The sequence below is a fragment of the Mustela lutreola genome, chromosome 12 (genome assembly GCF_030435805.1).
Source record: "Mustela lutreola isolate mMusLut2 chromosome 12, mMusLut2.pri, whole genome shotgun sequence".
NCBI lineage: Eukaryota > Metazoa > Chordata > Mammalia > Carnivora > Mustelidae > Mustela > Mustela lutreola.
This window is the reverse complement of record NC_081301.1, coordinates 30,873,772-30,895,522: the sequence shown is the minus strand read 5'-3', so window position 1 is coordinate 30,895,522 and position 21,751 is coordinate 30,873,772. Positions and strand designations below refer to the sequence as shown.

Genomic DNA, 21,751 nt, shown 5'->3' with positions numbered 1-21,751 from the left:
GGTTGCTCAACCAGCTGAGCCACCCAGGTGACCCTGTTGAATGGATTTTTTTAAAAAGATTTTATTTATTTATTTGACAGAGAGAGATCACAAGGAAGCAAAGAGGCAGGCAGAGAGAGAGGGGGAAGCGGGCTCCCTGCTGAGCAGAGAACCCAAAGCAGGGCTCAATCCCAGGACCCTGGGATCATGCACTGAGCCAGAGGCAGAGGCTTAACCCACTGAGCCACCCAGGCGTCCCTGCTGAATGGATTTTTAAACCATGTGGCTTAATTTCCCCTCCCCAGCTATGCAGTATTGTATTAACCTCTCTCAGTTTAGCCAGTATTGATATTTTTTGCTACTTTAATTACATTAAGTCTTCAAAAATACTAGCATATCATGTTTTCTAAGGTAGAAAATATATTTTCTATTAATTCAATAAATGCTTTTCAAGATTTTTCCTATATGTGGGACACCTGGGTGGCTCAGTCGGTTATGCAGTTATGCGTCTGCCTTCAGCTCAGGTCATGATCCCAGGGTCCTGGGATTGAGTCCCACACCAGGCTCCCTGTTCAGCAAGAAGTCTGCTTCTCTCTCTGCCTGCTGTTCCCTCTGCTTGTGCTCATTCTTTCCCTGTCTCTCTCAATCTAATAAATAAAATCTTTAAAAAAGGATTCTTCCTTTATGAAAAAGTGACATAATGAAAAATATATGAAATAATGTTCCTTGTCCCCAGGTTATTAGAAATGAATCTTTTGTAATCTGTAGTATATTTTACGTTGTTTTTACAAGTTACTGCTTTCTTACAGAAGTAGTATATACTAAGCTACTTTCCATTTCTGTTAGTTTTCATGTTTTGGATTATCTGTATAAACAGTGTATCGTTTGTGAATAGTATGCCTTAATTGAACTAACTAATACCTCCAGCACAGTGTCAAATAGAATTGGTGATATTTGACATTCTTAATTCATTCTGGTTTTTCAAGGGGAAAGCTTGAAATATTTCACCACTGAATATGATATTTGCTATAGATTCCCTTATATTACTAGTTGCTAAGAATTGGTTTTTTTTTTTAATTCACAGCTGTTTAATTTTTGTCAGATACTATTTCTGCATCTTCCAACATGATTTTTCACCTCTTTGCCATTAATATGGTGAATTAAAAAGAGTCAGGAAATAGTTCCTCTTATTCTCTTACAGAATTTCCGTAATATTGATATCACTTCTTTCTTAAATATTTGTAAGAATTCCCTGGTGAAGCCATCTGGCCTAGTGGTATTCTTTGTATCAAAGGTATTAATAACTAATTCAATGTCATTTGTAATTATAAGACATTCAGATTTCTAATCATTTTCTTTTCAGCTCTGGTAAGTTGCATTTTCTGAGAAATTTATCCATTTTATTAACATATCATATATATTTGCATAAAGTTGGTCCTATAATCTCTTACTTTCTTTTTTTTTTTTAAGATTTTATTTATTTATTTGACAAAGAGAGATCACAAGTAGGCAGAGAGACAGGCAGAGAGAGAGAGAGGAGGAAGCAGGCTCCCTGCTGAGCAGAGAGCCCGATGCGGGACTCGATCCCAGGACCCTGAGATCATGACCTGAGCCGAAGGCAGCGGCTTAACCCACTGAGCCACCCAGGCGCCCCAATCTCTTACCTTCTTTATGAATATAAGACCTTTAGTGATTTCCTCTTATTCATTTCATATATTGGTAATATGTGTTGTCCCTTTTCTTTTTAAAAAATTTTTTTCATCTTATTCATCTTTTCAAAGGACTTACTTCTTTGTTGATTTTCTATATTTTGAGTTGTTTAGTATTTCATTGGTGTTTACTCTTTATTATTTCCTGCCATCTACTTTCCTCAGGTTTAATTTACTATTTTTTTAAAATATTCTTTTGATAGAAGTTTAAATCATTGATTTTTTTCAATATTCATTTCCAGGATATGTATTTAATCATGCTTCTTATTCTAAGCACTGCTTTAACTTTATCCTAAAAGTTTAGATAAGTTGTACCATCACTATTATTCAGCTCAAATATTTTCTAGTTTCTATTCTAATTTGTTACTTAACCCATAGGTTATTGAGAAGCATATTGCTTAATTTCCAGGGGGTTGGGCATTTCCTCGTTATCTTTTGGCAAATGACTTTATTGGTGTCCTTTTGCTGTTATAATAAATTACCACAAACTTAGTGGCTTAGAACAACACAAGTTTTTTATCTTACGCTTCTGGATGTTGAAAATTCTGAAATGGGTCTCACTGGGCTAAAAATCAAAGTGTTGGCAAGACTGTGTCCTTTTGGAAGCTCTAGGGGAGAAGCTCCCTCTTTGTTTTTCCAGCCTCTTGAAGCTGCCATCATTCCTTGGCTTGTGGTCTCATTCCCCCATCGTCAAACCTAGCAGTGACTGACCGAGTCTCTCTCACACTACGTTACCCCTCCTTCCCTTACAAGGACCCTTATGATTACATTGGGCCTATTCGGATAATCCAGGATAATCTTCTCATTAGCAAACTTAATTCCATCTGTAATCTTAATTTCCCCTTTCCAATAACACAACACAGTTACAGATTCTAGAGATTAGGATGTAGACCTTTGCAAAGGCATTTATTCTGTCTAGCATACTGATTTGTAACTTAAACTTTACTGTGGTCAAAAACAGTCAGAATAACAGAATTATTTTATTTTCTTTTAGAATTATTTTAATCCTTCAAAGTCCCTTTAGGACTCTCTTTGTGGCCCTGTATATGATTGACTTTGGTAAATGCTCTATGTGCACTTGAAAAGAATACTAATTGTGTCATAGTTGGATGCAAAATTTTATATGTATTATTTAGGTCAAAGTTTTTTACTGTATTGTTCAGGTCTTCCGTATCTTTACTGTCCTTTCATTTATTTGTTCTATGAACTATTATAGAAGATGGGTTAAAAATCTTTCACTGATTATGGATTTGACCATATCCCCTTTTAATTTTATCATTTTATGTTCTGTATATTTAAAAGCTGTGTTAGTGAATGCATACAGACTTAGGGTTGTGGTATCTTCCTCTCTGATTCCTTTAAAACTATGAAATATCCCTCTTGTATCTCTAGCAATGGTTCATGCCTTCTTTATCTTTCATGATATTGAATTGTTTTAAGAATACAGGTCATTTATTTTTGTAGAATCTCACTCCATTTGAGTTTGCCTTATGATTCCTCATAACTAGGTTTACGTTTAACATTTTTGGTTGGAATATTGAAATATTTGGTTGGGTGATACTGAATCCTTCTCAGGGTATCACCTCTGGAAAAACCATGTGTTTAATATCATCTTAACATGATATTAATTTTGATCACTTAGTTAAGATACCATCCATTTTCTCCGCTGTATATTTAATATTTTCCCCTTTTGTAATTAAGCAGTTTGGGAGAATTATTTGTATTTTTGAGTTAGCATCAATAACTGTGTGTCCAAAAGTACCTATTCCAGATATACCTGATTTTATTTCGTGCTTACAGGGAAGAACAGCTTTGCACTGGTCCTGTAACAACGGATACCTTGATGCTATTAAATTACTACTAGACTTTGCTGCTTTCCCTAATCAGATGGAAAACAATGAAGAAAGGTAGGTTGTTGACAAAAAGAATGTGTTCCCATTCAACTCACTTCCTTTCTGCTCTATTAAAAAACTTCAAGTTGAGATACTAGTTCAGAAGTACTAGGTACACTCCTAAGGAAATGTTACACGAAGAAATCCTAAACCAGAAGGAAAGAATGAAAGTTCATGTAGTATTGATTTAGAATCATGGGATTTTATAGTTATTCAGAATTTTAGATTTACCTCTGGAAAGCTCACAAACTACAGAGGAGGAAATGTGTTCTTTTGGCTTGTCACTCCATCGGGGGAGTCCTGATGGACCGGGCCTAGGAATGGGTCATATGTTCAAGACATTTCTCTGGATGAACAGGATCTTATCAGGTAGTAGATAGAGATGCCACCATGTGGCATGAAGAGACAAGGAGAAGGTGGGGTGACTGACTAACACAGGATTCACAGAGCTCGGCTGGAGTTATGCCCAAGGGCCCAAGCCCCTTAAAAAGGACCGGACACAGTGCGAAGTCTAAGCAGGAAAGGTTCTTGGCGGGCTTGGGTCTAAGAAGATTCTGATCATCTGTCAGTGACAGCCAAGTTTGTGATGAGACTTCCACACGTGAGCTCCAGTCAGGTCTGTGCCTTGGTTGTTGTCGCTGCTGTAACTCCAGAGGCTCTCCCTCTGACACCGTGCCCCTCCCCCAGAGCCACCACCACTTCTTGCAGGAGATGGCAGACCTTGTGGAGAAGGAGGAGCTTTCTCTAGGCCACCTGCCTCCGAAACCCGCTCCTCCTTTCTGGGCTGAACCCCTTTATCTCTCCCACTTCTTTCGGAACCTCTGCCCATTAGTGATGGCCTCCAGTTATTTTCTGAGGTTTGTCTTCTCTGCCTGTAAAGCCCTCCTTCTCTGGGTGGGTCCGCACTGCCCCATTTCCTCTTGCTCACAGGTCAAGCTTTCACGGTCTGGCGTCCATCCTCACAGTGACGCTGACACCGTGCTGACTGGTCACTGACAGACTCACTAATAAATCCTACGCCGGTCCCTCTGTCCACTCTCACCGACCTGTCTGTGTCACCCGATTCTGTTGACCGCCCCCTTCTTTACCATACTGGGACCGTATCTTCTCTAAGCTTCCTCAACAGTATATTTTCCTGATTCTCTACCGGTCATGTCTGCTCATTCTCCATTTATTTTAGCTCCTTTTCCATTTTTTATTTATTATTATTATTTTTTTAATATAAACTCTTCAGGGACTGGGTCTTTCTCTCAAGCCCATCTCCTTGGGCTCTCTGACCTACCACCGAGGCTTTGGGAGTCACCTGGGGGCCGGGGAGTTCTAAATCTGTCCTTCAGGCTCAGTGTCTCTCCTCAGTCCCCACTGCCATCTCTTACTGACCAGCACTGTCGTCTAGTCTTGCCCTCTGACGCATTCCTGGGGCTGTCAAAATGCTTCCTTCCTGTTTTCCTCCCTCTGAACTAGCCCCCATTCAGTTCATCTGCTTCCAAAGTAGCCTCCCTAAATCACATTTCTTTTTTTTTTTAAGATTTTATTTTATTTTTTTAAGATGTTATTTGTTTATTTGACAGACAGAGATCACAAGTAGACAGAGAGGCAGGCAGAGAGAGAGGAAGGGAAGCAGGCTCCCTGCTGAGCAGAGAGCCCGATGCGGGGCTTGATCCCAGGACCCTGGGATCATGACCTGAGCCGAAGGCAGTGGCTTAACCCACTGAGCCACCCAGGCACCCCCTAAATCACATTTCTTTTTTTTTTTTTTTTTTAAAGATTTTATTTATTTATTTGACAGAGAGAAATCACAAGTAGGCAGAGAGGCAGGCAGAGAGAGAGAGGAGGAAGCAGGCTCCCCGCTGAGCAGAGAGCCCGATGCGGGACTCGATCCCAGGACCCTGAGATCATGACCTGAGCCGAAGGCAGCGGCCTAACCCACTGAGCCACCCAGGCGCCCCTAAATCACATTTCTAATGTGATTATTAGTCATGGCCTTCCTCCACTCAAATGCAGTCTCACCTGAGAGGATTGTTCTGGTCCCAGAGGCATGTGTTCCAAACACTGTTCTCCCCTACACTGTGAGTTTGTATAGTACTTGGCACATTTCGCTTTATTTTATAATTTTATGTAAATTGTCTTCCATATTAGCAGAGAACTCCTGAAGACCATTGTCATCTCCGTGTTGCTCACAGTACTTTCCAAGAAGTAGATAGTCAGTAAAGAACTGTTGCGTTGTTAGGCTCCCAGTACCATCCCCTGCCAAATGGCTGCATTAGAAACTTCTGGAATTTTTTGAGTACATACAGAATTAAATAAACCAGACTAGTATGTCTAACTTTGAGAAGGGTTATGTAAAGAACTCTCTCTATTATCGTCAAATGACAACCATAAAGCCAAAAAGACTCGAAGATTTAGAGGTTTGGACATTCAAGGAAGCTGGAACGCCAAGCAGAATCCTTGGGGCTGAGGTTTTGACATTAAACCAGATACATGAAGGAGCAGATTTCTCTCTTTGAAACACTAAAAAAACAGAGAAGGGGAAGATTAAGAATCCTAAAAATTAGTGGTGATTTATTTCTATTATAAAGGATTTACTCTCTAACAGTATTTATCTAACAGCCTGTTTCCTGTTTTCTTAGGAAACAATAAAAATGTTTATTTTTGTAATTCAAGTCCTGTTTCTTTGGTAAGACATGAATTTTAGGCCTAGGAAAGAATATGAGTTACGGTGCTTACTGCCTCCTAGAGTAAACGTATGTTAATTACAGACCGAAAGACCACGGGAAAAATCCTCCTAACTGTACTTGCCAATCTACAGATGAAGATGGACAGTGGCAATATCCCAGCCTCCTCTAATGTTTCATCAGCAATGCACCTTGATGTACAAATGTCAGAACCTGACACTGCCTTTTATGTTTATTGACATTCCAGTTTAGGCATTCCCCTCATCCCATCAGACCAGTGCTGCATGGCAAGTCCAATTGTATCTTGTATCTGGTCTTTATCTACATTGTTTCTTGACTGGTTACCATCAGTGTAGTGCTAATTTTTACTTCTCATGCATTGACACCAACCTCTGAATGTGCACTGTATAGACATAATTTTTGCCAACTACTGCTGGCTTTCAGTCAATAACTATCTGACAGCCACCCTCCCAACATCGATGGGAATATTCACAGCACTTGAATGTTTCCTAATTGAATCTGGAGTGAAGAAAGATTCAGTAGTAATAGTTACAGCATGGTCAGTGCCTAAACACTAAGGCATAGACTTCAGTCCTTAAAATCTCTCAAGATATTTGGACTGTGTTTCCCTAAATCAAACATTGACGGAGAATCCTAATTTGAATAAACCAATTATAAAAAACACTTTTTTGAGAAAATCAGGGAAATTTGTATTTGGAATAGGTACTAGATTTTGCTGAGGAATTCCTATTAATTTTGTTAATACCATAATGACATTGTGCTTATGTCTGTTTTATTTATTGATGAATACTGAAATGCACAGACATTAAATGATAGAGGAATTTTAGAATTTGCTTTAAAGCAGTTGAGCAAAAATAATAAGGAAGGGGCTAGAGGAAGCAAATGTGGCAGAAATGTTGTTAATTGTTAAATTTGGGTAATAAGCATATAAATGATGATGCTATTCTCTCTACTTTTGCTTATGCTTGAAGCATAAGCTTCATAATAAAAATACAGTTTTTCCATGATAAAGGTATTTAAAACATTTGAAATGCAATTTTCCATCCGCAAGCCCTGAGAGATATAGTAAAAGCAGAGGTCAGGCCTTACTTTCATAAATCAGATTTTGATAATCCTGCTTGTATATTGTGTGATAGATGCCCCGTATTAGTAATTATAGAAAAGATGACCAAGCTTACTACATACATATGTTATTTGCACGTTGATTTGAGAAGCACTTTAATTCTGTTAGAGATTTATACTCAAAAACTGATAGACGTCTGTGGAAGGATGACTGAACAGGGAGTCGTATGGTCTTAGTTTGGGTCTGGGTTCTGCAGGGAACTAGTTACATAATCTTCTGCAAGTTGCTTAGTCGTTCTGGATCTGTTGACTCATTTATAAAAGGAAGGTGATAGACTAAATGACCTCTCAAATTCCATTTAGCTCTACTGTCACCGAGTTCTGTGACTCTGATAATTTTTTCCATTGGGGAGAGTACAGTCATGAAAGGCATTTTAAAATGCATAGTGAAAAAAAAAAAAAAAAAAAAAAAAAAAAAAAAAAAAAAAAAAAAAATAAAATGCATAGTGATTACACTTCATCACCATATCACCATAGTGTATACCTGAAACTAATTTAGCACTCTATGTTTATGACACTGGACTTAAAAATTTAAAATAGTAACAAATCTTTTTCAAATAGATTATATGGTGAAAATTTTTTAAGTTCTTCTGAATTTAAAAGATGCCATCTACTTACGAATAATGTTTCTTTGGGGAACCTGGGTGGTTCAGTCATTAAGCGTCTGCCTTCAGCTCAGGTCATGATCTCAGGTCATGATCCCAGGTCCTGGAAATGAGCCCTGAGCCCCCCATCTGGCTCCCTGCTCAGTGGGAAGCCTGCTTCTCCCTCTCCCACTCCCTCTGCCTGTGTTCCTTCTCTCGCTGTGTCTCGCTGTGTCAAATAAATAAATAAAATCTTTTAAATAAATAAATAAATAATGTTTTAAAGTTTATGCAGGCACCTCTGCTTTCTGGCCTTCTGGTCCCTGGACAGGAGAGGCAAATCAAGATGTCCTAAAATGAGAGTTTCTTAATTTTAGTATTTGGGACTTCTTTCTGAATTTGGTTTTCTTCTAGAAGTGACCAAATCACCCTTTTGCTTATATTGAGAAATATCCTCCTTTTATGTCTGACCGACTGTCAAGTGACTTTTGAAAAGAGAAAATTTCTATAATCACTGGACGATTTTCTGTGTCTAATCGTGCATCTGTATAATCATCAGTGTTTCCACCTCATAAATCAGCTGATGATGTCTTCCTCGCATCTCTGATTGCACTGGACTAGTAACACCCACCCAGACAGGACTCAGATCCCTGGCAGCCATTTGGCGGTCGTAACTACTAGTTTGGGTCCTATGGAAATGATATTGAGGACGTGCGACCACAGTGTCACCAACCCTGCTGCAAGGGTGTCCTAGCATAAGACCAACAGCAGCTGACATTTATTAATGGCCTCTTTTATGCAAGGCACAGTATTATCCTCTTTGTACTTATTATTTCCTTTCCTTCTTGTGCCAAGTCTGCAATGAGAAAAGGTAAGCGTGTTAAGAAGTGACAGCGTTACCATTTCTGGAAGGTAGAACTGGGTTGTTTGTTTTTTTTTTAACTTCAAATTTGTATTTTTTGCACTGTTGGAATTCTTTAAATATGTGTCGTTATTGCAAAGTAACCATTTTAAAAAGTAATACCTGCCAAGATAATAATATTGGTTAATTCTAAGGGTGAGAATACAGATGACCATTATGTTCTTCTGTGTATTCATCTGATTATTTTGTATTTCTAAAAATAGAGAAGATATATTGTAAGAAAGGAATTTGCCTAAAATTATGCATCTAGAAAGTAGCCAGTTGAGATTAAAATATACAAGCATCTGACAATACAACTCATCTTTTCTAAATAATACATTTGTAAAAAAGGTATGCACAGTGTATAAAATGTAAAAGGCATGAAAACTAAGTGCACCCCACCTCCCCACCCCCCCCCCCCACTCCCCAGCCTCAGAGACAACCACCATCCTTCCCAGGGTCACCGCCACGAATTTCTTGGTAAACTTCTAGAGATATCTTTTACATAGATAAGAATATAGAGATATGTTCTTTTTCATACAAATGGAGCATGCCAGAATACTGCTCTGGGTTTTTTAAAGATTTATTTATTCTACAGAGAGAGACCTGGAGGAGGGGCAGAGGAAAAGAGAGTCTTTGTTTACTAACATAATGTATTACTTGTTTCAGGGGTACAGGTCTGTGATTCATCAGTCTTACACAATTCACAGCACTCACTACAACACATACCCTTCCCAGTGTCCCTCACCCAGCCACCCCATCACTCCCAACCCCCTACACTCCAACAACCCTCAGTTTGTTTCCTGAGATTAAGAGTCTCTTACGGGTTTGTCTCCTTCTCTGGTTTCATCTTGTTTCATTTTTTCCTCCCTTCCCCTGTGATCCTCTGCCTTGTTTCTCAAATTCCACATATCATTGAGATCATATGATAACTGTCTTTCTCTGATTGACTTATTTCGCTTAGCCTAATACCTTCTAGGTCCATCCATGTCGTTGCAAATGGCAAGGTTTCAGTTTTTGATGGCTGCATGATATCTTATTGTATATATATACCACATCTTCTTTATCCATTCATCTATTGATGGACATCTAGGCTCTTTCCATAGTTGGGCTGCTGTGGACATTGCTGCCTTAGGGAAATCCTCACTAACATCTGTCATTTCCTGACTTGTTAATTTTAGCCACTCTGACTGGTGTGAGGTGGTATCTCACTGTGGTTTTGATTCGTATTTCCCTGATGCCGAGTGATGTTGAGCACTTTTTCATGTGTCTGTTGACCTTCTGGAAGTCTTCTTTGCAGAAATGTCTGTTCATGTCTTCTGCCCATTTCTTGATTGGATTATTTTTTCCTGCGGTCTTGAATTTGGTAAGTTCTTTATATATTTTGAATACTAACCCTTTATCTGATATGTCATTAGCAAATATCTTTTCCCATTTTGTCAGTTGTCTTTGGTTTTGTTGACCATTTCCTTTGCTGTGCAAGAGCAATGTTCTTCGGCAATGTTCTTAGGAAGAAGTTGCTGCAGCTGAGGTCGAAGAGGTTGCTGCCTGTGTTCGCCTCTAAGATTTTGATGGTTTCCTGTCTCACATTTAGGTCTTCCACCCATTTTGAATTTATCTTTGTGTGTTGTGTAAGAAAGTGGTCCAGTTTCATTCATCTACATGTGACTGTCCAATTTTCCCAGCACTCTTTTTGAAGAGACTTTTTTCCATTGGACATTTTTTCCTGCTTTGTCAAAGATTAGTTGACCATAGAGTTGAGGGTCCATTTCTGGGCTCTCTATTTTGTTCCACTGATCTATGTGTCTGTTTTTGTGCCAGTACCATACCATCTTGATGATTACAGCTTTGTAATAGAGCTTGAAGCCTGGAATTGTGCTGTCACCAATTTTGGTTTTCTTTTTCAAAATTCCTCTGGGAGGGCGCCTGGGTGACTCAGTGGGTTAAGCCGCTGCCTTCGGCTCAGGTCATGATCTCAGGGTCCTGGGATCAAGTCCCGCATCGGGCTCTCTGCTCAGCAGGGAGCCTGCTTCCCTCCCTCTCTCTCTCTCTGCCTGCCTCTCCATCTACTTGTGATTTCTCTCTGTCAAATAAATAAATAAAATCTTTAAAAAAAAAAAATTCCTCTGGGATAGGGAATTGATAGGGATTACATTAAATGTGTAGATTGTTCTGGGTAGCATAGCCATCTTAACAATATGTTTTCTTGGAACACCTGGGTGGCTCAGTCGGTTAAGTGTCTGCTTTCAGCTCAGGTCATGATCCCGATCAAGCCCTGCACTGGGCTCCTTGCTCAGCGAGGAGCCTGCTTCTCCCTCTGCCTGTTCCTCCTTTGCTTGTGCTCTCTCTCTCTCTCTCTCTCTGACAAATAAATAAAATCTTTTTAAAAAATCAATATTTTTTCTCCCAATCCGTGAGCATGGAACATTTTTCCATTTCTTTGTGTCTCCCTCAATTTCTTTCATGACTATTCTATAGTTTTCTGAGTACAGATTCTTGGTCTCTTTGGTTAGCTTTATTCCTAGCTATCTTATAGTTTTGGGTGCAATTGTAGATGAGATTGACTCCTTAATTTCTCTTTCTTCTGTCTTGCTTTTGATGTATAGAAATGCAACTGATTTCTGTGCATTGATTTTATATCCTGACACTTTACTGAATTTCTGTATGAGTTCTAGCAGTTTTAGGGTGGAGTCTTTGGGTTTTTCCCAGAGAAAGAGTCTTAAGGAGACTCTATGCTGAACGTGGAGCCTGATGCCAGGCTCTACCTCATGACCTGGCGTTCATGACCTGAGCTGAAATTAAGAGTTACTTAACCAACTAAGCCACCTAAGTGCCCCAATACTGCTCCATTATTATTTCTCCTTCTCCTTCTCCTCCCACTCCTCCTCCTCCTCCTCCTCCTCCTCCTTCTTCTTTTTCTTCTTCTTCTTTTTTCCATTTTCTTCATGTAACAAGATATCCCGGATGTTGTTCCTTATTTATTCATATGCCACAGCACAGCTGTGACCACATCACACAAATGGCCTGTACTTTATGTAAGAGGTGCTCTGTTGGTAGATACTGAGGTCATCTCCACTCTTTCACTGTTTCAGACTGTGCTTCTATCAATATCCTTGTACAGAAAGCATCTCCTTCACGAGAGCAGGTCTGTGGGATGTATGCCTGCAAGGGACATGTCGAAGGACAGGTGCATGAATAATGTTGACAGATCTTGCTAAATTGTTCTCTGTACAGATTAAAGTAGCATATAGAGAGCCTGTCTCTCTGCATCCTTGCCAGCATAGTGTGTTATTAAACTTTCTGATCCTCATTTATCTGATCATTAAAGTACTCTCTTTGTTCATCCTAATGTGCCTTTCTCTTAAATGGGTGAGGTTGAACATATTTCTATATATTTAGGAGCCATTAGTATTTCCTATTCTGGGAACTATCTTTTATCTTTGTTCTTGATGACTTTTTTGCCCTGGAAAATTTTGCCATTTTTATATAGTTGGATTTATCATTTTCTCTTATGTTTTGAGTTTTGTATCATTTTTATTTGAAAAGACCTTTCCTTCCCAATTTTTAAAAAATCTTCCATGGTTTCTTCTAGTACTTTCATGGTTTCTTTTTCTATATTTAGGTCTTTGGTTCATTCAGGATTCATTTTGGCATAAAATGTGATATAAGAATCACTTTTTTTTTTTCCACATGGCTATGCAATTGGCCCAACACTACTCAGTAACCCATGCCTTCTGATTTAAAGGGCCAACCTCATCATAGACTAAATCTCACCATTCAGAGATGTATGTTTTTATTTTGTAAGCATTAACTATCAGTTGTCCTGGGCTTAAACTTACAAATCTCACAGGATATTATCCACAGTACTTTTTCAGATCAGAGTGGGTTATTATTTGGCACGTGGGGGAAAAGAAAAGTGATCCTGTGTCCCTACAGCCCCCAATTTGTGAGCTAGCAAGGAAGACTCAGAACCATCCTGGTCAGCAACACAGAACACCTGACCCCAGCTCCGCCCTTGTTTTGTTCCCTCAGAGAAAAAAGGAACAGCCCTGGAGCACAGAACTTAGCCTAGCCTGAGGAGCAACCCCCATCCCAGAGTGAAATTTCTTTCTGCTGCATAATATGGTCAGGTAACTGTACCTCTGACTCCATTCCAACACTTAAAAATACCGTCCTGCTTCAGGTACACTCCCCTGGACTACGCTTTGCTGGGCGAGCGCCACGAAGTGATCCAGTTCATGTTGGAGCACGGCGCCCTGTCCATCGCAGCCATTCAGGACATTGCCGCCTTCAAAATCCAGGCAGTCTACAAAGGGTACAAGGTCAGAAAAGCTTTCCGAGACCGGAAAAATCTCCTCATGAAGCATGAACAGTTGAGAAAAGATGCTGCTGCCAAGTAAGTCTGAGCTGTGGAAATTGTGTTTGTTTGTTTGTTTTAAGACTTTATTTATTTGACATAGTTGGAGAGAGAGAGAGAGAGCACAAGCAGGGGGAGCAGCAGAGGGAGAGGGAGAAGCAGACTCATTGCTGAGCAAGGAGCCCGATGCGGGGCTCCATCCCAGAACCCAGGGATCATGACCTGAGCCGAAGACAGACGCTTAATGACTGAGTCACCCAGGTGCCCCAAGGACTGTGTTCTCTCACCTCTGGGAATCAGGGGAGAAGGGATCGGGTTGGGGAGCAGCCTGGAGAGGGAGTCCAGAGAGGATCAAAATAATGCTGATCCCTGTACCGTGTCACTGCCCCACTTCTGCCGGCCGGGCCTGCACAGCACAGCAGCTACAGTGAAGGACAAAAGCCTAATCTCTGCTCAGTGGCTGTTCCTCCAGGTTAGCCCCTGATGTTCCAACATAGGGACACACCTAGGCCACAGCCACCCTGGCGAGGAGTCGGGGGTGGGAGGTTACCTACAGGAAGCTGCTCCGCCTCATACCTTGCCTACCTTTCCACAAGAAACTGACACCAGCTAGCCGACCTCACCAGAAGTGTCTGGTTTTGATTTGATTAAAGCAACCAACTTGTGTAAATACCTTGCCCCCCCTCCCCGCCCCCGCGCAAGCAAATCTTTGCTAACTAATGTAACTTATTCAAGAAATATTGACTGAATTCTTGGTACATACAAAACTCTTGGCTGGAGCCTTTGGAGAAAATAGTGACGAAAAGCAAAGTGCTTGCTTCAAGGACCTCACACTTTTTAGGTAACGTTACAGAATGTGTAAAATAGTCATTTGTACCTAGTATATATACGTTGTGATTATTTTACCATTAGTGATAGATTTTTAGACTGTGCCTTGGTTTTCCTTCTTGGTTACCTTTGTTGGGTACTTCACTTATTTATTTATTTACTGACTTACTATTCACTTACTTACTTTTTTTAAGAAAGGAGTTGTAGCTGCTTCTTTTTTTTTTTTTTTAAGATTTTATTTATTTATTTGACAGACATCACAGTAGGCAGAGAGGCGGGGGGGGGGGGGCGGGGGGCGGGGGAGGGGGAAGCAGGCTTCCCACCGAGCAGAGAGCCCCATGCAGGGCTTGATCCCAGGACCCTGAGATCATGACCTTAGAAGACAGAGGCTATCTAACCCACTGAGCCACCCAGATACCCGACTTACTTACTTACTTTTATTTGCATTTATCCTCTGCAGAATTAATTCCCGGGCCATAAGGTTTTGTTTCTTCAGTTTCTTCTGGGATATCTTTTCCTCCTGGGCAAACTCCTGTTCTGGTTTAGGAACAATCTGCTCCTTTTCAGTGGGGATCATCTCGGTGCAGCAGGGAGAGAGCATGTGTGGGTTAATTGGGCCTCAGGCCCTGTAAGTTCCACACCGAGTCTCAGGCACTTTCTTGACCAGGTTATGCTCCATGACCAGAGAATCTGCATCTAAACCCTTCAGGTCAGCATGACTCCCCGTATTTTTAAGCATGGGCAGGAAAAATTCAGCACTCTCTTTGGGCCACCGACCCTGTGTACATCCCCATTGTTTGTCCCGGCCACACAGACCAACTCCACCATTGTCATGATGGAATGGCACGCATTGCTTCTGCAAAGTGACATCCTTCCTGTACCTAGTGGCATTCCGGATATGCACACCCTAGATGGCCTGGGCAGTTTCATGTGTGTTCTTAAAGTGAACATGAAGATTTGAACCTCTTGATTTGCATGATTTTGTACAGTTTTCTGGGCTGAGCAAATAACAAACCATTTTCAGAGATCACCTCAGGGTGCTTAGGGGAAGCGGAAGAGCGGTGGCTCCTGGGAGAATGCATGAGAACCCCTGCTGGGTAGTTTAAGCCGCAGGAGAAGAATGTTGCATCGGTAGGTGTAGACACCAAAACCTCTGATGGGATAGACAACTGACTGGTAACTTCCTGGCTGCACCTTAAATGTTTCCCAATCTTGAATCCTTCCAATCTTGCCCACAAGGGGGAAGCATAAGTGTAATAAATAATCATCTAAAATAATAATAAAAAGCAGGATAAATCTTTTTAGTGAAAAGTTAAATACCACTGTGAACGGGGATGCTGACCATAATGGCAGCTTTGGGTAGGTAGAACCGACGGGAAGAGCCCAGTTTCTGTGAGTGAAGCCACCGCAGTTAGCGGCACCCTCAGGAACCTGACCTTGCACTGTTCTCTTTGTGAGGCTTTCTTCTCTTCACTTATGGCCAGAGGATCCAGTTTAACCTAAGGTCTGTCTACGTGCCTCTTTTTCCGGCCTTACAGAAGTTCCCAGCACGAGAGTGACCGCTCTAAGTGGGGAATGCACGTGGCACATTATCCCGAGTTGCAAGTTAAAGATTCCCCGCAAGAGTCAGAGCGTGCTTTCTCCTTCTAGCTTATGTTTTCATAAACTCCAGTTTTAACGTGCGAGGGTCTGTTTTCAGGATTTGAAATCATACCTACCTGAATATGAGGTGGGATTCTACAAAGTCAACTTGACTGACTTTGTACGTCTCCCCCACCCCCCCTAAGGAGCCTATTCGTCCAAATGCATTTCACTTTGTCATTATAGAGAGGGGGGCCCAGAGTCCCCAGACTCCCTTTCCAGCAGAATAGAGGGTCTGTGGTGAAACACAGCATTCCTCTCTCTGCGTCTCAGTTTTTTCCTCTGTGAGACACAACAGGTTAGACCAGCTGACTTGAAGACAGTCTCCAGGTCTGTGGAAACCCCTGGATCTTCACTGTTAACGATCTCAGCCTCTCCCTCCTCTCCTTTGCCCCTGGTGCTGCCCAGAGGCCACATGCCCAGCGCCGAGAGTTCGGACAGGCTCTGCTGGGTCAGTGTAGAGCCGAGAACCAGGAATCCATTTGTCAGAAGATTTCCTATACAGTGGACGGCCTTTCACTTCAGGACATGCTTAAAGAGAGTCGTAAGATTTTTTTTTTCTTTTCCTAACTAGGCCTTCTGTGACTCCCAGCCGTGAGGGCTTGAAAGGGTGAGGGGCTTCAGGAACCATCTTGTCCAGCCCCCCACTAGTTGTTATCCTGGTTAGCGTCATGGAAGGTGTGTCCTCCTTGTCCTAGTGCTTCGTTTCTGAAGCTCATTTTTAAAAACCCTTTTACGTGGGAGCTGTGCTTACTGTGATATGTCTGAAATTGCCCAAACTGGAAACTTATAATCTCCTTTCCTGTTTCTCAGTCACAGTCCTTTCTTTATTAGGTGTCATTATTGGAAGTAAACAAATTTCTCACAGTCTGACCATCACCTCCTACAGTTCTTGGGGCATTGAGCTCCAAGGGAAATATTTAAATGGAAAAGAAACTGATTTCATTTGTTTTAATTTTATTTCTCAAAATTTATTTCTTAAGATCTGAGCCAGTGTTTAATTTCGCCTCCGGTTTTTCCTTTAAGGAACAAAAAATCAGAATGTTAACTTCAGTCCTTGCCACTGCCGCCTCCCTGGCTAAGGCCACCCAGGCACGTCCTGTCACCTGGCGTACCTCTCCCAGCGTGGCTCGTTAGGAGGGCTCGGATCACCTTCCTTAAAGCAACGATGTGAAGGGAGCTTATGAAAGTTAAAATTACTTTCATTTACTGAGAGAGAAATTGAGAGAGTGAAGTTTTAGTCCTATTTTCCAAGGCCTGAGGTTTTAGAAAATACCATTTAAGAAATAGCTATAATCCACTTAAAAGCACTCTATAACTCACACTGTACCACCTTTGTTGTTGCCAAAATAAACATTTCTGTCACCGACCTGCCACAGCACACGGCTGAAGGCACACAAGATGAGACTGTGTCTGTGTTGCTCACTCTTCTCCCCGGAAGCTTCCTGGGCGCTGGGTTTCTGTTTCACTCTCGGATCTCAGCTCTCTTCTGCCTCTTCCTTCTCACATCGTCTCGATCACACCACCTCCTCACTGCGGTCGGCTCTGCGCATCGCTCCCTAGACTTCTCCTCATGCTCAGCTCTTTTCCACTGGGAAGGTGTCTACTCTTGAAGCCTGAGTGACTTCATGTCTGTAGACCGTCCCTCACTCGGTCTCACATCCTGACCTCCTGGAACTCTGATTCCACGCCCTCAGTCGCCTACCAGGCATTTCCCCTTCGCTGTCGTTTTGTGACTTGCCAGCACTTTCCATTTGTGTGTCCTGTTGTCACTGTCACTTCAGACTCACCCTGAAACCTGCAACTCTCCACCACAGCCCATCTCTCTTCTCGCCTCCTTATTTCCCTGAGGCGGCTGCTACCATTGATTCTGTGAATTCCTCCTGAAATGTGCTCTTGCCTCCATCTTCGGTCCCGCTGCTGTGTGCCAGCCATCACTCTTGAATCCCATCCACTGTGCTGCAGGAGACCCTTTACCTGTCTGCCTCCACTTTTATCTCTGGGGCCCATTTCTCTACACAACTACCTCCCTCCCCTCACGCAGGAGGGCTTGGCCATCCTGAACTTGCCTCACTTTCTCATTTTTTTCACTTTCCGGAACTTTCCATGGTCTCTGGGGCCCTGAGCTACTTCCTCCAGGCTATAGTGAGAGATTACGCGGGTCTCCCAGAGGAACATAATCAAGTCCAGTTTGGGTCACCAAGTTCAAACTTTTGGGATGCCACAGTCCCTTCTAAGGAAGTTGTTCTGTGTCCTCGGAAAGTCAAGTGACAAAGAATTCAAGCAGCACAAACCAGTCAGGGACAGTTCTATCTGGCAGAAGTTCTTTTCTGTCTTTTGGTCTTGAGATACCCCTTGAAGCAAAAGAGAAAAATCTAAACATTTTTCCATAAACAAACTTTCAGATCAGTAGAGTAGGTACTCCACTCCTACCCCAAGAGTCCTTTTCTCCTCATAATAGATCCAGTTCCATTTCCTGGAACACCTTTCAGTCTGTCACTTACAGACAACCACAGGGTTGACCCAGAGGCCTGGCTTCTGCTCATACTGCAGTCGGACCGACAGGAAATCACTCCTGTGATTCTACTCCATACCATCCCACCCCTCTGAGCCTCAGTTTCCCATTAATACAATGAAAAGATTTCTTAATCCGGGATGGTCGGATGAATACCCATGAATACCCCAAAACTAAATGCAGTGGTTTGTATATTGTGAGCATAGGTATATTTCGGGCAGTGAAGATCTATACATTTTTTTTATCACGATTTCAAAAAAGGTCCATGAGTCACAAGGAGTTTTTTAAAAACCATTTGACAAAATGATATCTGAGCTTCCCCCTCTCTCCCGCCCAACTCTAACATTCTGTAAGTCAAAGGTTCAAAGACATGTGACATTTTCTTATTCCCTCGAGAGGAAGTCAGAACCCAGATATTCTTCAGCCTGTTATTCAGCGACAATGAAGAGACAGTGTCGCACAGCCCCTACACACGGCGGAGAACCGACTGAAAAGGTTAGCGCGGAAGCTTTTCTGTCCTCTGAGGTAATCAGTCTCTTCTCACTGGAAATGTTCCAGCCGAAAGGGAATTATCATCTCTCCAGGATAGTATACAAGGAATTTTTTTTTAATTATATAGAGAACTAGTCTTTGAGATCTCTTCTGAGTGAACGATTCTGTGAGAGCTAGGTTGCGTGTCCTTGCTCTTGCCTCTGCCTAAAACAATCTCTCGCTTCTGTCTTACTCATTTTGACATTACTTCTAGGTGGTTCTTTTTCCTTCCACACAGTGACTGCCTCTCACATCCCTATCTCTGTGTTAGCCTCTATCACATCTAGAACCCATCACGTGCAGAACCATCTATGGGAGTGAAGGGGTCTGACTCCCCCGAGACCCACGGTTGCTTGGGAACAGGGATTATATTCTGTATCTCCGTATCTCCAAAGTCTTAAAATACCTATTTAATAAGCATTTAATCATAAACGTTCGATCACTGTTCCTACAGTGAGTGTGAAACCTTGCATGAGTCATTTCTCTCTCTAGGCCTTATTTTCCCTCTCAGCCAAGTGCGAGGCTTGGACCACACACCCTCTTCCATCCCCTTTGAGTCTGTGAAACTCCGTGAGTGTACGTACCACTTTAATTTGTTTGCCTTACTCAGGCAGGGGATACATTTATGTTCCATTTATCCTCACAACAAACACTGGTGCTTCTAGAATTGTGCATTTGGCTTCCTACCTCCCTCCATATTTATCATGAGCAAATTACCACTTGACAGGTTTATGATAGTTCTGTATTCTCATTTTTAAAAGATGCATAAGAGCAAAGGGGTTCACCACTGCATTTACTTGAACACGAGACCCTGTTATGTGGCTTCCATAGAGAGTTGTATATGCCCCGTTTTGAGAAGAAGAACATTCTGTCAGACACTGCAGAAACAGGGAGGCTCTTTCCCACTCCAGGGCAGTATATAAGTTTCCACGGCCATGAAAGCGGGACCTACAACAGGTCGGAGAGGTATGATCAAAATGGCTCCCACAGGGCACCTGGGTGGCCCAGTCAGCTAAGCATCTGCCTTCAGCTCAGGTCGTGATCTCAGGATCCTGGGATCGAGCCCCATGACAGGCTCTTTGCTCAACCGAGAGTCTGCTCCTGCCTCTCCCCCAGCTTGTGCTCTCCCTCTCTCTCTCATTCTCTCTCTCCAATAAATAAATAAAATCTTAAAAATAATAATAATGAAACAGCTCTCACAGAAAAGGGAGTTGTGCGGCTTCAACAATGAGCATTTCTGAAAATATCATTAGGCCCAGCCCTCTCGCTCTTAGACTGCATGGCGTTCATGCCAAATACGAATTTCTTCACTTCTCACCAGATCCTGTCACAGGGAAGCCTTCTCTTAACAGCTTTACACAAAAGTAATAGTGATCAGTGATATTTATACAGTGCTTTACAGCTTACAAAGGTCTTACGTGTCACTGCATTCAGTCCACCTGATCATTCCGTAAGGAAAGACAGGGCAGCCGTCCTTCATCCCATTTCCCAGGTGGGGTTTCGCAGAGGTTAACGTTCCTGAACCCACAGCCAGTAAAGGAGAAAGATGGCACCAGAATCTCAGCCCTCCCCTAAGCCGGGGTTCCTACCAGCCGCACTTATGCTGGAGGCTGTCTCCAGCTGCTGGCGCCATCTTGGTAGGCCAGCAAGGAACAGCCCTACTTCTTTTTTTTTTTTTTTTTTTTTTTTTTTTAAAGATTTTATTTATTTATTTGACAGAGAGAGATCACAAGTAGGCAGAGAGGCAGGCAGAGAGAGAGAGAGAGGAGGAAGCAGGCTCCCCGCTGAGCAGAGAGCCCGATGCGGGACTCGATCCCAGCACCCTGAGATCACGACCTGAGCCGAAGGCAGCGGCCCAACCCACTGAGCCACCCAGGCGCCCAGCCCTACTTCTTTTTTTATTATTATTATTTTATTTTACTTCTACCAGAACCGGGTCCCTAGCCAGTTTTTCTCTTACCCCACTGCTCCTTCAGTTGTTCCCCTCTTGTTTCCAGGAATTGTTGAAAGAGTGGTACCAAGCCACCATCATCCGTTCTGCAACATAGTTTAATAAAAAAAAAATCTTCCTGTTACTCTGAAAGTTAACTAGCATGGCAGAGCACACCAAGTTCCTCCTACATTTTTGAGAAAAGTAAGAAAATTAGTTCCAAGCCTACACTGAGACTATAAACAAGAATGTCATGAGGACAAAGCCCAGGTAAATTGGAACAACAGGACCTGCTTAGGTAGACGTCCCTTTTCTGTGAGAGCCACTTTAGTCCCAGCTTTCAAACGTCTCTGAGGTCCTGCCTTCACAGCAGTGGCGACTTGAGTACCCCACTGCAGCGGGGAAGAGCTTGCTTCTTTCTGCGGTCTCTGACAGAATTAATTAATTCTTGCTCAACTGGGCCACTACAACTCTCTGTGGAAGCCACATCAGAGAGTAGAGAACAGCATCATCTTCCGGGACTCCCACTGTGCAGGCCCAGAGGCGGGTCTGTGCCACATTGTGCACACTGTGCAAGCAAACACACCCCAGTCTTGAGATGCTGAAGCCACTGGACGTCCAAGACACTTAAATTATGGCCCTTCATCTGACTCTCTGCACATCAAGCAATCTTTAAAAAAAAAAAGAAAAAAGATTTTATGTATTTATTTTTATGAGAGAGAGAGAGAGAGAGTGCAAGCATGACTGGTGGGGAGGGGCAAAGGGAAAAGCATGATTCTACTGAGCAGGGAGCCAACAGGGGACTCAATCCCAGGTCCCTGGGATCGTGACCCGAGCTGAAGGCAGATGCCCAACCAAGCCACCCAGGTGTGCCCCAGCAATCTTTTGATCACTGAATTTCTTATGGGCCCATTTCTGCAGTTGTCCTCTAGGCTGCTCATTTGTAGACATCCCCATCCTAGGGTCTCAGGTCTGTTTTTGCAGGGGTGAGTGGTGAATGACTCCGGGCCACGTTGCTGCCTCCTGGTGGCCCTTCAGAGATCTGCAGGAGCATTGTGGCCCTTAC

The 21,751-nt window shown here is 42.4% G+C and overlaps 1 protein-coding gene and 1 pseudogene across 2 annotated transcripts in view; one reads left to right on the top strand and one right to left on the bottom strand.

Annotated features, from left to right (window-relative positions):
• Window positions 1–21,751, top strand: part of INVS (inversin) — a 174,103-nt gene that overhangs the window by 109,674 nt on the left and 42,678 nt on the right. For both annotated transcript variants that reach the window (XM_059143533.1, XM_059143534.1), the window contains 2 exons: window positions 3,489–3,595; window positions 13,067–13,279. In XM_059143533.1, coding sequence (XP_058999516.1) covers window positions 3,489–3,595; window positions 13,067–13,279 — 320 coding nt within the window. The remainder of the gene's footprint in view (window positions 1–3,488; window positions 3,596–13,066; window positions 13,280–21,751) is intronic.
• On the bottom strand, window positions 14,496–15,086 carry LOC131812945 (large ribosomal subunit protein uL22-like; annotated as a pseudogene).